Source organism: Heliconius melpomene, chromosome 1 (assembly GCF_056956725.1).
Source record: "Heliconius melpomene rosina isolate 202511_hmr_F chromosome 1, ASM5695672v1, whole genome shotgun sequence".
Classification (NCBI taxonomy): domain Eukaryota; kingdom Metazoa; phylum Arthropoda; class Insecta; order Lepidoptera; family Nymphalidae; genus Heliconius; species Heliconius melpomene.
Window position 1 is genome coordinate 11,416,159 of NC_140389.1, and position 14,958 is coordinate 11,431,116.

Consider the following 14,958-nt stretch of genomic DNA (forward strand, 5'->3'; position numbering starts at 1 on the left):
CAATATGTTTTTATAAATAGAAGAATGTTTAATCTGTGATATCAGGCGTTATTCTAGTCTGTGTCCTAAATATATTAGAAACGATGCTGTAATTATAATAAGAAGGCAGTAAAAATGCGGTTGTAATGGAATTGATTTAGCTAAAAATATAATATTGATGTAGGTTTGAACGTAAACAGTCAGAGCGTGTAGTTGTAGGCGGCGGCGCGTGGCCTCCACGCCTACGACACAGGAACACATGTTTACATCTCCTGCCCAATTCCCCTTTCTGTTAACTAAAACGTATTCATCTATTTCATTTCCTAACTCAAGAGTCAGTTTTTTTTCAAACTATTTTATCTAACACATGTTATAAGTATAATATATTTTTCAAATTGTATTTTTTTTATTACGAGAGTTAAATTTTACAAGATTTTTCGAAAATATTTTATTCTAAGAAATCGTCAATGTAATATATTAGTTCTATAATATTTAATCAATTATTTATTTAGTTAAATATGTATCGTAATAAATATAGGTTTCATACCTCCCATTGGTCACAGGCGTAGTGGGTGATGGTATCGTCGTGGTTGTGGTGGTCGTGATGTCATCGTGGGTCAGTTTGCGCAGTGTCCGAGGTGAGAGCGGCGTCCGCGGAGACGGCTCCGGGGTGACGGTGCGTTCGTCGTCGTCGTCCTCGATGGGCCGGTAGACGCGGCGCACCAGCTCTGGGCTGGCGAGTCGGTTGGGGGCGCGCAGCATGCCGGGGCGAAGGCCGGGCGCGCCGTAGGTGAAGGGCGCGGAGTCGGCGCGCGCGTGGTACGGTATGTCGGGCGCGCGGTCGGCGGTCGACTGCGGCGGGTCGGGTAGGGCGCTCACGGTGCGCAGCATGTCGCCCAGCAGCGCGTCCAGCTCGTCGGGCGGGCTGGGGGCGGCGCGCCGGCCCGCCGACGAGATGCCCGAGTCCATAGACGCGCTCAGCGGGGACGACGGCCCGCCGCCCGCGCGCACCACTGTCGCATAGATGGACCCGTCGAGAGGGCCGAACGTGTGCGCGCCCTCCGCTCCCTCACCCGCTTCCCCTCCCTCTGCGCTGCCGTTATTATCACCTACCACCAAAAATTTGCTGATGATAACAAAGTGCGCTGAAACTTAACAAAACTTGTTAACTACTTTTAATAATACCAAATAAATATAACCGAAATAACTAACTTGATGAACGAGACAGAAACGTATGGTGGGATAATAAATCATTCGCATTAAAACGAAAGCTAAATGAAGTATTTATTGACCATTTATTACTAACGCAGAGTGGTTGTAGAAACGCAGTTACTATCTGGACAACCGGACAACATCCTTAAAAGGACTAACATTTCCCGTTACCCGTATCCCGGTCGTCACCGTTGTCTCACGGAATGTCACATAGAGCCCTTCTTACTTACTGAACCAAACATGACATATGAATGATACCAACATTTAATTGATGTATCAAACTAATCATAATAGAAGTATTCATAAAATAAATATATTTAATAAACTACAAATCCTATCTTAAACAGCGGCGTTGAGTTCCGCCACTCAATACGCAATGCTTCAAGAATCAGCAGAAAGTGGGGAACGGAGTGTCTTAACACTAGGTTTCCTCTGCCTACCCTACTGTGTGCGGGATACAGCGTGAAGCTGATTTTGATTTATTTACAAACTCTATCTATGAATAAAATGGGCGATGATTAAAAGTTAGAGAAAGAACATAGCATAATTCAGTCTGCCTTCTATTTTCCTACAGGAGGCGAGTAAATATGAACAATAAAAAAAATTAAGTTTTAAAAACAATGTTTTTGTAATACAAAATTGTGTATTTGCGTATGCAAGATTACGACGACCAGATAACCTCGATATTGTTAAACAGTTGTAGAAAAATCCACACACACATAGATGAGTGATTCAAGGTAACCTCACCCAACAAGGAAAAGATCCACTTTTTTGAAGTCAAAGTATATAGAATGTGATCTATTTATCATAAATCAAAACACCGTAACATTAGATTTAAATTTATTATTAAGTCTAATTGAAGAGATCAATTTGTTTTAAAGTTGTCGCCTCAATTTATTTAAACGAAAAAATATTACTGTAAATATTTGCTCAAATGCAATTTTGGACGTCACCTTCACATTACAACGAGAGCTAAATGAAGTATTTATTGACCATAAATGAAGTATTTGCAGATTATGCAGATTTTGCAAAAAAATAATATAAATAAATATTTAATAATAAAAAATATCCTACAAGTTATAGCCTAATTAAGATAAATAAATCTATGCTTCTCTACATATACAACATTTTATTATAGAACTACATAAGCGACGAACAGTTTCAGTTTTTCTTTAGAAGTTAAAACATTCCATGTAACATCTGGCATCCACTGGTAAGAATGTCCCAACTGATCTAAATGTGAAGTTGTCAATAATGCAATTAGCATAAAGTTATCAACGAGCGTCTATGTTGGGTGTGTGTTAAGGGAGATGCAGTTATTTCTGTGATGTCAACCGAAATAACGTATTTAGTGTGAGACGCGTGGCGAGGGCTTCTATTACGAAATGAACACTGCTGCGCAGGAAGAGGATGTGGGCCTGTAACGCCTGACTTGTCAATTTTTATGCATCATTTCATTTTAATTGGCATAATCTATTTTTAATATTGTTATAATAATAATGGAATTTATTAAACAAAATTGTATTTAAGTATTGTTTTTAATACATTTATGTATATATATTATAATTTATATTTATCTCAATAAAAATATATATTGCATTCAGAACAGAACTGGTTTAAGATCGTAAGGTGTTTAGAAACTAGTTTCTATGGCAATCAATTTACTAATGATTCGTCGCGATACAATAAAATATCTCTGCAGAATTATTTAAAGAAAAACATTCATCTGCTGCTGGATACACAAAGTCCGTCCCTCCGTGCGTTACAAATGATATAACAGTCAAAGGTCGCAGTGATATATTTATGACAGCGTTATTCGTTAACTAATGAATATTAGCGTGGAAGGGGCGCGGTAATTTAATATCTCCTAGTAATCTATAACACCATGAAAAGTTTGTAATATTTTTTTTTATTATTTTTTGATTGTTTTCATTGGAACTCAACGCCGCGCCTTGCTTCTACACCAGAGCGAAGAAATTAAAATATTAAATATTTTGTTTCTCTGAGTAAGAATCAAACAAGAAATCAAATTTTCAGTGGCATTATATCAAAAATTATTACCTATATGTTTTTATAAAATAAAAACTACGAAACAAGCTAGTTTTTACTGCATACGTTAAACGTTTAAAGATTTATTACAGTTTACAACGAATTAAAGAAGATTTATTTAATCTTAGGAGTATATTTCGAGGCTGTTAAAAATCAAGAAATGCCATGATCAGTTTGTGAGTTGTGCGATTACCTTCGCACAGCGCGTGCATGTGTCGGCTCCTCATGATGTCATCGGGCCGTGTTTCTGCGAAACTTCTAAGTTCTACGTCGTTACTCAACCATATCCAAAGTCATTCTTGATATCCGTTGCCCCAACATTTAAATAATAACCGGTTCGCATCTTCTTTTTAGCAAATGCTTCACTTTCAACATCTCCACTTTGTATAATTTCATTATTATATTAACGAATTAAATAATAATGAAAATCTATATATAATATTTTTAAAATGGTGTTTTTAATTTTTGACTTTTACACGTAAAGTATAAAAATAACTTTTTATTAACGGTTTACAAACACGTAAGTACTTGCTTTAGGTACACAATGAACAATCTGTCGCAAAAATATTAGATTATTTGATCGTCTTTTGTTCTAAGTCCTCAAATATTTTGATATTTTTACAACATATACACGATTTTATTTAGTCAGTAAATGCAAACCAAATTATAATTTAGTTAAGCATATAGAGCACGTTTGTACGAAAATTTTGCGATACGTGCACTAGTGTTGCACCTTTCTCGTTGACTGAGATTTGAGTTTAGATGAGGCTGGAGGAGCTTAGAAGAATGTATAGAAAATCACAAAAAAATATAATGATATTGCTAAGAACAAGACCGCTCTTAGAAATAAAAATGTCTCTAAGAAATTTTTCGCAAAAAAAAAAGAATCAATGTGCAAAAATTAAAAAAAAATTGCTTAAGATTTGCTTTTTACAAAATGAGCTAATTTATTAGCAAGACAGTGACCGTCATTGACCTGTGAATGTTTTATTAAATCAACGACTAGATAACCCTCGAAAATGTTATACAAATATATATTTTATCAAATAATAAAATGTATTATTTTAATGAATTTCACACATTTTTATAAAAAAACAAATTATGATAGTTATGAGATTATTACCTCTCTCATCAAAGTAAATGAAAACAATCTAGTAGATTAAGCTATAATTACCTAAAAAAATATATTAGATAACACAATTCTACAATTTCTAGAGTAAACTGAAATGGAAACATGGCAAAAGCACTCTAAATAAAATACAAACAAAAATGTGTTAATCTGTAATTGTACTTAATGAATTTAGCTTCGGTGCATAAGCTTAACCTTATAATTCCATTACTAGAAAGTAGAGTGTGACAAATGAAACAATAAGTAAGGGTGATGAGCGAGCAGACATTCATCAGTAATCAGCTACGGTGGTCAATTAACCATCCGACGTCCGAGCAGCTCCAGTGTCTGACCACATGAGATATTACACTCACCATAACCAATGCCATTGTCCATGTGAAATATACTATCGTATAATGGAACTAATTTCGTTACATCTTTCAACTCGTACACGATTCAAGTTCGTTTATTTTGGACGTTATGTGCTATTAGCAATTGTTTAGAAATTTAGCTGGTTTTTATATTATTAAGTGCATTTATTTACACCAAAGCTTTATTTTTGACATAGATATTAAGAGTGCAACGATCTCGACAATCTACTCACCTGTGAATTAAATTTTAATATTCAGTACCACCAGATGACACGAAGAGGTGTGTAAATGATTAAAATCCTTAACTGATTGCAGATTTTATTATCAATTTATGTTAAAATTATTGATAACACGATATCACTGATAAAAGATGAGGAATAATAGGAAGAATTCGTGGCGCGGTGGTTAGGGCCGGCGTGAGACTGGGCGGGCGGCGGGCGAGGCGGACATCACTAAAATAACCACGCACCTGCAGCGAAAAGCTATCGCTACCGCTAACGGTTTTGTCAACCATTAAAATGATATGTCGACGCTTTTTCGATGTTAACGAACAGGTTATTTATTTGTTTATTTTTTATTTAATAAATACGTAGGTATAGAATGATGTAAAAAAAATATCCTAAACAATTTTATACACCACTTATGATTTAAGTAAATATGATATTCGCCTATAGGATTTTTTATATTTCTATGACATAGTGGAGGCCAAGATTTATTATTTACCCTGTTAAAAATCAGGTAAACTAAATGTTTAAACATAAGTTTTAATAAATTTTGAACTATAGTAAGGATAGAAAATATATGAGATCTATAACAATAACCACTGACAATGCTGAATATATCTATTTTCTCTTTTGTACTAAATTGTATTTGTTCAATATTGTTTTGTATTCAGAATTAAAAATAAAGGGAATAATTTAAAACCTGTTGTTTCTGATGAACCACTCATATTTTCATTAAAAAGTTATTTATTTTAGTTTTTTTAGAAAAAAAGAAACAGTTTCATAAACATTGGTTCAATGGATAATATTACTGATAGCAAACATATTATGTACGTAATATTAAGAGCGTATACGGTTCTAGTAAAGCCATGCGTTCAAGTCACACCCTAACCAAAATAAACTTTAAATAACGGATGTTAAACTAATAAAATGACGTTTTAGTACCTCACGCTTCACTAGCTTTTGCTACAAAAATGTCTTCTTGGTATATTCTGTACTCTTATAGAAACATAAATCAAAAACAAACGCACCGATATTTTTTTTTACTTAACCTTTTACTTCCGATGTGGTTTTTATATAACACTGGAAGACTGGACTGGCTTGAGAGTCCACTTGTATAACACTAAATTTTCTAGAAAATATGTATGCTATAGGCATACATATTCGGACATTGGTTTTACAGCTAAAAAATAAATAAGAAATATTTATCTATCTAATTAAATATTAGAATTATATAACTTTTAACTGTTGACTTCGTTGTTAACTAAGAAAGGTCACCTGACGAGATAAAAGTTATATATATTAGAAAAATATATATTAGTACTACTTAATTACTTTGATTTTAAATAACTTCATGCAAAGTTCCCAAGCAGAAGCACAATCAACAAATCTAGCGACTTGTTCACGTGCCGCAACCTCACAGGCTTACCTAAAGGGTACATACGACAATAAGGGTAAGCAAAAAACGTAATCATAAATCAACTATGTTCTCAATTTTGTGTCTATTTAGAGGCTTTGTATTTTAATAGAGGAAAGGGAAACCAACATTTTGCCAGCTTTAACTAGATGGAATAAATAATGTAAATTAAATATTTAATTTTCCATTATAGGTACAAAAACTACATAAAAAAACGAAAACAATAAGAATGTGCTAATTGAACCATCGTACATGGTGTTAAATCAGATACATTTCATCTAGGTACTTCCTACTCGTACGTTATGGTATACATCGGTATTGATCTTCATACCAGCCTACATTGAAATATGCTATCCCTACACATATATAGACCTAGATATATCCTAGATAATATAGGTATAGGTAATTGTATAGCTAGTAACCAGATCAAGACAAAAATAAAGAATAAACATAGATTAAAGACATTTTACAAAATAAAAGTTAATATGACATAAATATTCGTATAACATCCAGTTAGTTTATCACCTTAACGAACTAGAGTTTTCCTGTTGCTACGGACTTCAAGGGTTTCAAATTACCCATGGTAAAAAGTATGTGTTCTTCATACTAGCTACATTCCGATAACCGGATCAATTTCGGAAATGGGAATCGGACCAAAAACTGTCACCTTTACAGTAGCACGCTTGTGCCTCTGTGTTAGATCGGCCACAATTAACTAAGATCTCGAATAATAAAACTAATCTCGACTTACCGGGTTCATCGTCAGTCAGAGCTGAAAGCGGTCGCAAGTGTTCCAGTGAGTCCGCACGAGCAAGTGCATCAGGCGCTGCCCGCAGCGGTGCGGCGGGTGTCGGCGCTGGCGCAGCCCCGGCCGACCCCTCCCCACGAGCGAACACCAGCTCCACAGCGCCGTCGCTTGGAAACGATGGGTCTAAGAACGAGGCAAACACTGTTATTATGATTAAGATACATTTATTGTACGTTATATACATTGTAGCGGTCACGTAACATATTTACATATTATATATTTCACATACAAACATTTAATATCAAATTTGTAGTAAAAGAAAAGAAGGAAGAAGTGGATACATTCATTAAAATATAAAGCAAGAATATTAGATAAAATTCTTAATTCATGAATCTAATATGGATATATTATAATTTATTTTATTTTTTCATTAGCAAGGTAAGGTAAGGTAAGGTATTTGGTAACATATTTTTAAATGATAACTATATTGTGTCATTCCGGATATATATTTACAATATTAACAAAATATTTAATAGTGCATCGGGTGTAGGTTTAATAAGTTTATGTTATGTAAAAAGCAGGAAGGGCGCGTGCCAAGAATTTACCGTGCACAGCGTGGTCAAGTTGTTGCTTAGTGAAAGAGAGGGTGTGGTCGGCGACAGCGCAGGTGTGGAACTGACAGGCGAACACGAGGTGCCTCTGCTGGGAGGTCGCGTGCGCCGCGCGCCTGTACGCGCGCACCAGCACATCACCGCGGAGCGCCAGGCGCCCTACGCCCACTGTCCAGCCACCGCCGTTCACCATGTATAAGCCTAAACAAATATTCTTTTATATTATTTTTGTTAATAAATATTTTATTTTTATAACTTCCTTTACTTATGCAAAGTCTAAATCTAATTGAGTTTTTTTAATAATATTTAACTGGTGGAAGAACCTGGCAAACTACTAACCAGAAGTATACACGCAGGTGTAGTTCTCGTATATCTTGAGGAAGGCTATCGTGGGCGCAGTGGGCGCCGCGAGCGAGCCCGCCACGCTCACGTGCGTTAGATGTAGGGGCGCCGCATTCACTCTGATCTGGCCGGCCAATAAGCCCGCAAAAGTGTCGATATATCTGTACAAAAGATAATGATTTTATAATTTGTTATAGTAGATTAGTTACATAAAATAGTAGTCAAAATAAATAATTAATATTATATCTAGCCATCTGTCTGTTTTCAATCGTTTTTAATTATCTAACGACTTGTGCTAGCAACAGTAAATAATTGTAGAACGTCTATAAAAATTTGGTATATCCAAATTGTGTTCGTGATAAAAACATTTTAAATATTTTTAACTTCACGCTATATCCCGCATATAACAGAGTAGGCAGAGGGAACCTATAGCTAAAACACTCACACGTTCCTTAAAAAAATATGTATTTTCTAAAAATATTTTAAAAAATGTAATCAACCAAACAGTCTTTAAATTTATAACATATATATATTTTAATAAGAATAAGTAACTTAAGTTAAATAAGAAATATGTTTAACATATTGTATTTCTAATTAACATGTTAAAATGAATAATTCATTGAAATTCATCAATTTTTTAATTATATTTACGTAAAATATATGTGTATTTAGCATACTTAAAATTTTTTGTCATTTTATTCGTGTGAAAATGACGTAAGTACAAATAATATATCAAGATAGCTCAATTTAATTCCTTCAGTCGGCAGATTAGGTCAACAGAGGCCGACAGAGAGGCAAATATTCTTTATTATAACATATAAGTCATGTGCAGCCTCATTAGGCGGGAAGTGCCTAGTGGAGCGGCATACTGATTAGCAGACGTGGATAAGCTTTTTATAGGATTATAAACTTCTGAGTATCTTAGCCCTATTTGTATTTGTTATGAAGTATTTTACGAAACACGTATAACTACAGTTATAAAATATCATATCTTTATTAAAGTAGCGCTGTTAAAACTCTACAATTTGAAAAAATATATATTTCAAAAATGATGGCGTTTTCTTTTGCGTAAATGTATAATAGTAAATTACAATACATTGCTAGCCTTTATCGGTACTCATATAATGGAGTAAATAAGAGAGTCTGAGTAATATATGCCGATGACTGTTCACTTTTATCTAGGTGCGCGACACCGTGCCTACATTACTCTAGCACAAATTGCCTATAACATAAAATGTAATGACAGTAAATCTCATTAAATTGTAGCGGTAAAATATTATAATGTATTAAATATAAGGTTATAAACGTAGTAAAATAACTAGAAAATATTAATTTTCTTCATTATATATTTAAAATTATAAAAAAAATACCGTTTGTTCGAAGGCAGATGAAAAATAGGAACTCTATCGTCAAGATAGCGTCGCATCGCGTAACGATCTAAAGCATGCTCCGGCGCACCACATATAGCTGAATAGTGCATATACGCCGCCACCAGCACCCCAAGCCGTTCCCGATTTCCCCTGTAAAAATAAAATATTCCTGATGAACCAACTTTCAAGTTATTAATATTTTCTATTTTTTTATGCATATTTTTTATTTTTACCGAGGTTTAATATTGCGGCGAAGATAAAAGGCAGCTAGTAATAAACCCGTTTGTCTTTCACTTTTCATCTATTCTATTTAATATCATTGCATATATGCATTATATGTCTGTTTGCAATATGTCATGCATTATGCATGCTTATTTACAGAACCCAGTATTGTCTATTTTGCCTATCAAAATCGAGGAAGCTTTTCTCGATTTTAATGATTATTATAAAAAGGCGTATATTTCTTGGGATGGGTTTTGAAAGCCATAATCATCACAGCCATTTAAGCACAGGAGGACAATGTAATCTACAGTCTGTAAACTAAAACAAATAATGATCCACAACGTACCATGCTAGAAGTATAGCGACATTCTTCGGATGTGATGCAAGCCAACTCTCAATATGCTTGCAAGCAGCACACAGTCGTTCTAATGGAGGTGCTAGTTCGCCCGGCCAGCCCAGCGATCGTGCGCGGCCAAACACATTCCTTGCTGTCCGCCCGTCACCTTCCGCGCCGCTTACTTCGAAAACCTGGAATAATACAAGTACAGTATTAATCAATACAAATGTCTAGAAATTAAATCTATTAATTATTCTATAGTGTAAGAAATTTTATTACATAAGTAAGAAACTTTTAAATAATACGTTATTGCGTATTATATTGTTATTCATAACTTGTATTGACTTGATTGTGATAAGTATACAAAGATACTTGCATAACTACTTACAACGTTCTACTATACTACTTATATAGTAGTATAAAAAAAATATATACAAATATTTCGAATAATAGCCTTGGGTGGTAGCTATAAGAGCACTATAATAAATACATTTAAAAAAAATAAATAAATAGATTAATAAATATAATGAATTACAAAACATAGTATACCAACCATGTAATGTTCGCCGTGCTTATTATTCAGCATGTGCGCGGCCTGCGCTTCCGCCTGCGCGTCCCTCTCCGGCAGATGCAGTGCGAGCATGCGCTCCGCCACGTAACACAGGTCCAGTCGGGAGCTCGGTCCCCCAGGGCCAGGGTAGCTTGCTGAACGTGATCCCTAAATGTCCAAATTTGTAACAATTTTCTTATAAATAATTTCATATATTTTTCTTTAATAGTTTATCTGTGGTCATGAAAATGTTTTTTGTAGCTTCACGCTGTATACCGTATATGGCAGAGTAGGCAGAGGGAAATTGGGAATCTAATGTAGAGTCACACCGTTCCCATTAAGACAATTTCGTTTCCCACTTTCCGCCGAATTCTGAAGACATTTCGTGTTGAGTGGTGAAAGTCAATGCCACGGTTATTTTCTACTCTTTGTTACCAGAAAGCCAAGAAAATAAAAAGATTAAATATTTAATTTCCTTGAGTGGGAATCGAATCCACAACCTGTCGCACGCTTGTGCGCTACGATTGGCGTCGAATAAATTTAAAAATATTCTGGTTCAAAATGAAACGGTAAATAGAGAAAAGCCGTGATTAACTCAAGTATGTTTATGGGAGATCAAACACTCGAGCCGTAGGCGCGACACTATTCCGTGAAAGTGACACAAGCCGTGCGTAGGCGCAAGTAATAGCAATGCGTTTTCGACATTACAATGCACTTAATCTGATTATTTAGCTATGAGAAATATATGCCTACTAATTTTTAGTATTACGATGTTAAGAGGTTTAAAACTTAGAGCGGCAATTGTTTTAATTCGAAAAAAAATTATAAACTCATACAGTTTAATCGAGGCAAAATTAGGACGACACATAATAATCCTACGTTCGAATTTTTAACGCATTCAAAGGTTGAAGTCATTCACCAAGTAATATAGGTGATGCAACCAAGCATAGTAATAAATAAAAAATATATGTATGAATTTTGAACTATTAAGTTTTACGAACTCAGAGAAAAGCTTATTAGTATTTATAAGACACCTATTTCCATAATCCTACGAAATAAAGGAGCACGTTATTGTGAGACACGGGCAGTAGAGATCAGAATAACATGTCACTAAGTTCTCACTTCTTATTTCCTAAATACATAAAAATAAATAATGTTATACATACATGTACTCTAGATAAAATGGTCGTGGCTGATGATGCTGGAGCACTGACCGCCCGCGTCTGAAACAAAATAAATAAATAAAGTTAATTTATTATCTTTCATCGCCTTGCAGCAGTAGTGATATTCGATTTATTTGTTTGTTTATAATATGTACTAGCATTAGTCATATTATATGTATATATTTTAAATATATTACATTGACAAAAGGACATTTTGTAAAAATACTATTTTCATGTTTTGGTATTGTTCTTGAGTAAGTTCTGCTTTGTAACCTATATAAACAAGAGAGCTGCATTCAAAGGCTCTTATATTTTTTAAATATATTACAGGTAGACATATAGACCAATATTTCACATTTTTTAATTTTACTAAGAACTGATGCTATCATGATTATGTGTGAAGCATGGGGGTCGAGCTCAATATTTCTGATAGATGGTCGCATCAAGCGAGGTGTGGCCTAAGTGATTACTGCAGCTTTTACTGAGGGTCACCGTCACCGTGTCGATGGAATCAGTCATTTAAAGTATTAAAATTGTAGCCGAAAGAAAGTTTATTTTGATTTTTTTCGTCAATTTTTGTAATTGTACTACTTTTAAACTATGTAACCAAAGAAATAGTTGTTTCATTAAAGTTGCCTTAATCTATGACATAAAAAATACTTAATTTTAATATTGTGTATACACACCATTATCCGATCCAGTCGGTTAGTAGTCTTACGAGGATTTCGCGTTGGACCTCGTTGCAAATAAAAAGCTGCACGCCACAATGCAAAAGCTAGTCTGTGCAACGCGCGAGCAGCCTCTGCCTCGCGTGCGCTCACCACTCGAGGACGCATTCTCACCTCTACTTCATGTCACTTGATAATACCTTCATGTTTTTTTTTTTCATATATTTTTAATGAAGATAACCTTAATTAATTATTCAAGTATAACAATACTTAAGTCAACACGTGCTCTATCTTAAATGTCTTAACAATCTGACCAGATTAATTAAGGAACATTTTGTGAAAATACTATTTATATGGTCTGTAGTAACATTTTAAGTAAGTTTTGTCTTGCTCCCTATATAAACAAAAGCGGTGCAGTCAAAGGTTCTTTACAACCGGATGTAAGTAAGCGCGTATTATAGTCCCATTGTAAATGATTGAGTACTGCAGGGAAGTTATAGTAGAGTAGAAAAATATGTAATGGAAACAAAACAGGAGGTGCTAAGTTTGACAATATCACCAGCATACAGGCAGTGGCCTGGGGGCATGCGCTCCTGCACTGCGGTATCCTATACGCGACAGGAATTGCACATTAACTAATCGTGATGTAATAACACCCAATTGTCAGATTTTTTTTTCTCTATAGAGGTCTGGATTTTTGTACTAGGTAATTATATATTTATTTATAAAAACAAATATACAAATGATAATTAAGTAGATTACGAATGACTTATGAATGATTTCTACAAGTATCCATTTTTTTAATTCTATTTACGTTTGAAAATTCAACTAATTTTAGAAATGTGTAACCCTGACCTTCCTAATAAGCTCGTTCCTAAAGCAAGAGGGTGAATAACCGACGGGGTGAAGCTCATACAAATAAGAAAGCGTTATGTATGGCGTGAACGGTCACCGACTGCAGACAATCTTTGTTCTAACACTTTGATTACAGACTTCTGTTTATTTTACCTTCCAGTTCTATGAATGTGCTCAACAAGGCCCATTTCAGTATGTGCAGTGAATATTGATAATAACAAAAATACATATATGATAGCTTTTTTAAATATTAACATATACTATATATGTCTTTAAACTTAGAAGAAAATTAACGATTACGACAACAGACACATAAAATTATTAATTCGCTGAATAACCAACAGCCTCGCCTATTATATCTTATCTAATATAATTAACACTATCACATTGTAGGTACTTCTTTATCTTGTTCAGTATTTGTAATGTATCTCAAAGTGTCTCTATATATAATTCAGTAATTTATTCAAAGATAACATTTTGATTAAAAAACACATAATTAGAAATGTTAGATATTTGTTAACATAAAATTCTTTAAATCTGTTTTTTTCTCTTATTTTTGAATCGTATCACATTTTTATCACTAGCACTATCACAGTCACTATATCATATAAATGATTACACTAATTTTTTTCCTGCGTTTCACACAAGTTTCGTATATTTTTCGGGTGTGGCGATGCAGCGTGAGTCGCAGCGTGCGGCGCCGGGAGAGGCACTGGCGCCCGCAGCGTCTCGACGCTCGCCGCCGTGACGCCGCGTTACCAGGCAACGCGCATCTATCTCGCTGTCTCGTTGCGCCTTATACCACTAGACATTGCTATACTAGTTTTAGCACATGACTTTACACATTGGTTCCATTCGATTCGTAAAAGTCAATTTCTTAAGACCATCTCAAGTATGAATGTTTTATAAATATTTATATCTTTATAGAGTTAGGAGAGATTATGTAGTTATATATTATGTTTTTTTTTTTTCATTTACTTCTTTAAAATTTTTAAATTATAGATTTTTATAAAGATTGCGTAATAAATATATTCGCTTAAAGTTCACGGTATGTAATTCTTTAACGCAGTAACATTATAATTCAAGTACGAAATCAGTAATTGGCATAATCTAACGAATCTAATTGAACTGGAACCCGCTGGGAATGCTGTCAAGCATCCAACACTTTTGTTTTTATTCACTTATCGCCAGTCTGATTTATATATTATAGGGCTCGGGCTTGGAATGAAGAAATGTATAATTTTATTGTTTTGTTTTTTTTGTGTATGTTATTTTTTGTCTGCATAATATTATCTCAGTATGCATTGGATTTTTATATATTGTATTAATAAAATATTTGAATATTTTTTAATGCTTTTTAACTTTACATATCAGTTTCGAGGGCAGGACAGAAAGAATTCCTGTCCCATGTAATTTTATCTAGTTTTTTTGTAATAAAATTTCATAAACGTTTTCTCTGGTTTCTACTTCTCACAAGATTAGAAACGTTATATAGCAAACTCAATGTCAAACTTTATCTAACTATATAAATATTGCCTTAATTAAGATAAGAATCTGTAATTATTGCGTTTAACTAAATACATACTAAATGCGCCATCCACGCGCATAAAATATATGCAAAGAAGGCTGTAGTAATATATAATTTTCAATATAATTAAAATCTAATATCTTATCTAAAATAATAATTTTAAATGTGTCTATGGAATTTCAATTTTAGAAAAGAAACTTAGACGTG

The 14,958-nt window shown here is 34.1% G+C and overlaps 1 protein-coding gene across 6 annotated transcripts in view; it reads right to left on the minus strand.

Annotated features, from left to right (window-relative positions):
• The window catches only part of by (focal adhesion protein tensin), a 68,689-nt gene that overhangs the window by 7,307 nt on the left and 46,424 nt on the right, over window positions 1-14,958 (minus strand). For all 6 annotated transcript variants that reach the window (XM_085185386.1, XM_085185375.1, XM_085185414.1 and 3 more), the window contains 8 exons: window positions 11,704-11,760; window positions 10,541-10,705; window positions 9,997-10,178; window positions 9,429-9,578; window positions 8,056-8,219; window positions 7,711-7,917; window positions 7,109-7,288; window positions 527-1,088 (listed from right to left, as the gene is read on the minus strand). In XM_085185386.1, the coding sequence (XP_085041512.1) occupies window positions 527-1,088; window positions 7,109-7,288; window positions 7,711-7,917; window positions 8,056-8,219; window positions 9,429-9,578; window positions 9,997-10,178; window positions 10,541-10,705; window positions 11,704-11,760 (1,667 nt within the window). The remainder of the gene's footprint in view (window positions 1-526; window positions 1,089-7,108; window positions 7,289-7,710; window positions 7,918-8,055; window positions 8,220-9,428; window positions 9,579-9,996; window positions 10,179-10,540; window positions 10,706-11,703; window positions 11,761-14,958) is intronic.